Here is a 2,693-nt window from a genome sequence, read left to right as displayed (position 1 = left end):
TGTGGTGCCTTTAAGGAATCAAGGTGTCAGCGGCCCACTACAAAGACCTAAAGGCCGCCCAAAGCCAATTTGACCTGTCATTGGGAAGATAATAGTAGAGAGAAAAAGAGAAAGAAAGGGCCTGTAGGTAGCGTGCGCTCAAGTGGTCGTAGCGGCCAGGTGAGCTCGAACGAGTGTGCGCAAGCAAAGAAGAGGTCGTAGCGGCCAGGTGAGCTCGAACGAGTGTGCGGCTCAAGGTGAGCGCGCACAACTTTTTGGTCCCTCTCGCTATATTTGTTGTAGCTCAACACCCCAACATGCCACATCACTAGGCCAATTGTCACGCCATCGTAACAAGCAAACGGGGACTTTTTTTTAAAGCCTAAATATAGAGTAGCTTTTCGGGGAAGCATAATCAACAAGGGGAAGAGAGCAAAGTAAGGAAAAGCAAAGGAACAAGAACGAAAGAAGGGGAGCTCTCTCTCAAGTAAGGGAAAGCTTCTCTCTCTCTCTCTCTCTCTCTCTCTCTCTCTCTCTCTCTCTGTGTGTGTGTTACAAGCAAGAAGCCTCTCTTCCTCTCGCTTGCAGACTTAAGCAAGGAGACGAAGACGAGTGGGCAAAGAGGGAGACTCTCTCTCCTTCTCAGAACTCGTGAAGTCAGGAAGCAAGGAGCATCTCTTTCTCTCGTTCTCGAAGCTTAGCAAAGGGGTCGAAGAGCAAGCAAAGAGGTCAAAGCTAAGCAAGGTGGGACTCTCTCTCTCTCTCTCTCTCTCTCTCTCTCTCTCTCTCTCTCACGGAAAGAGCCATTCCTGGACGAGAATATAAGCAATAAGAAACAGATTTGGCAAGATGGAAAATTTTTGCGAGCAATTCATCATGATTAACTTTACGTTTATCAAAACCGATCACAGGCATCTCTCTCTCTCACTTCGTTAGTAGATCCCACTTTTTACTTCATTAACTACCCAAACTTTAGGGCCCAAGGTTGACTAGTTGAGGGGTCACTCAATAATTAGCCCATGTCATATAACTAGGGAGGGCTATGAATCTATGGAGATTTGAGTCCAAAATACAGAAGAATGCGCAAGTATGTGCCCTCAATTGTGAAAAATGTCGAAATAGTGAGAATCTTGAGGGGACTCACTTTTTTCTAAAGAGGAAAGGCAAAAGGTGAGGGTCATTTGTCGACTGAGCGTGCAAGGGAGGCAGGCGGATGGAGAAGGCAAGTGGTGCCTGAGGCTCTGAGCGTGTAGGGGAGGCAAGAGTGTTTGTCAATAGCAAGACAGCTATGCGCATTGCACCAGTCAAACCCAAGTGGAGGAGATGATGACCAAGCTTTCTTTTTTTATATATGCAATGCAGGTTTTGTTATCAGTCTCCATGATTACCCGACTAGGTAGCCTAATCAGAAACGAGATGATCGGTTATGTACTCGAGTTCGATCCCTATGCATGTCAAACTTTTGAAAACCAATCGAAATGTGATAGCCTTTCGATATGCGGAAGTAGACAATCTATTAAACGATCAAAGTCACAACAATCTCGAATGTGCGTCACAAAATGTAATTCCATTTCACCAACAAAACTCCAGCGGTGTGTGTGTGTGTGTGTGTGTGTGTGTGTGTGTGTGTGTGTGAGAGAGAGAGAGAGAGAGAGAGAGAGTACTAACAATTCCAAAAGACCTCAATGTTTAGTAAAGCACTTATTCCATAATAATATATGGCACTGTCTACATGAGGTGGCGCCACTACTAAGTAATTGTTAGAAATTTCATAAGATCAGAGAGCAAACCCTCAAGTCTGGCAAGAAGCCTTGCAGCCGCTAAGGCAGTCGTACGAGCATGCGAACACCTTGGAAGCAGCAAAGCGACCACCGCCCCCACCACCACCACCTCCTCCTCCTCCGCCTCCGCCACCACCCCCGCCTCCACCGCCACCGCCACCGCCTCCGCCACCGCTCCCGCTGCCATAGTTATGACCGTACCCGCTACCGCTGTCGTATCCGCTACCGCTGCCGCTTCCGTATCCACTCCCGTACCCACTCCCGCTACCGTACCCGCTCCCGTACCCTTCGCCGTAATTACGGTCGTTGCCACCTCCGTAGAAGCCCTGCACACACGCAGCGGGACAATGCAAGCGAGAGTTGGCGCAGGCGCTGCCCACGCTAGCCTTGCATACTGCGAACTCAGAGACCCCCTGGCTGGCCTTCTGCGCTTCGCTGGAGCCCTCCACCTGGCTGGCCGCCTGCTGAAACACGGCGTAGCTGTCAAAACTCGCTGCCGGCTTCAGACTCTGCGACTGGAGCTCAGCCGGCACAGCAAGCGTAGAGAGCGGGAGCAGCAGAGCGGCCAGCGGCCAGAGGAAGTGATGAGCCATCTTTGAGAGAATTCGAGATGAGGGAAAAAGCGGGGAGGGCCAGTTTATAAGGTAGCACTTGGGCAAGGCATATGGTCCAGCGGGTAGCTGGTGGTAGCAACCGCATTGAATCCGCACGCGGCACGCCCCCTGGTTTCTGGTGTCGCCGAGTGGCGAGCCCCGAGGCGACTCCGACCCACGGCGCTGTAGCGGCTAGTAGGCAGTCCTGTTTTTAATTGGCACTGTTCACGCGCTTTGCAAAGCTACTCTCCTTGCGACGATTTTCCACGGTTTACGTTATCGTACGACGGCGCGAACTGAAACATGGCATACCCGTCATCACTCGACTCAACCGACACAG

At 50.9% G+C, this 2,693-nt stretch overlaps 1 protein-coding gene across 1 annotated transcript; it reads right to left on the bottom strand.

Annotated features, from left to right (window-relative positions):
* Positions 1-1,640: 1,640 nt before the first annotated feature.
* Positions 1,641-2,452, bottom strand: LOC147452366 (uncharacterized). Its single transcript, XM_086518083.1, has one exon. It carries the CDS (start codon positions 2,351-2,353, stop codon positions 1,772-1,774), a length of 582 nt encoding a protein of 193 aa, XP_086374209.1. The 5' UTR covers positions 2,354-2,452; the 3' UTR covers positions 1,641-1,771.
* Positions 2,453-2,693: the final 241 nt, after the last annotated feature.

Source organism: Adiantum capillus-veneris, chromosome 8 (genome assembly GCF_014529385.1).
Source record: "Adiantum capillus-veneris isolate H3 chromosome 8, ASM1452938v2, whole genome shotgun sequence".
Taxonomy (NCBI): domain Eukaryota; kingdom Viridiplantae; phylum Streptophyta; class Polypodiopsida; order Polypodiales; family Pteridaceae; genus Adiantum; species Adiantum capillus-veneris.
This window is presented reverse-complemented; position numbering and strand designations above follow the sequence as displayed.

Coding starts and splice junctions, on each gene's coding strand:
- LOC147452366 (XM_086518083.1), bottom strand. CDS start 2,353: ATGGCTCATCACTTCCTCTGGCCGCTGGCCGCTCTGCTGCTCCCGCTC.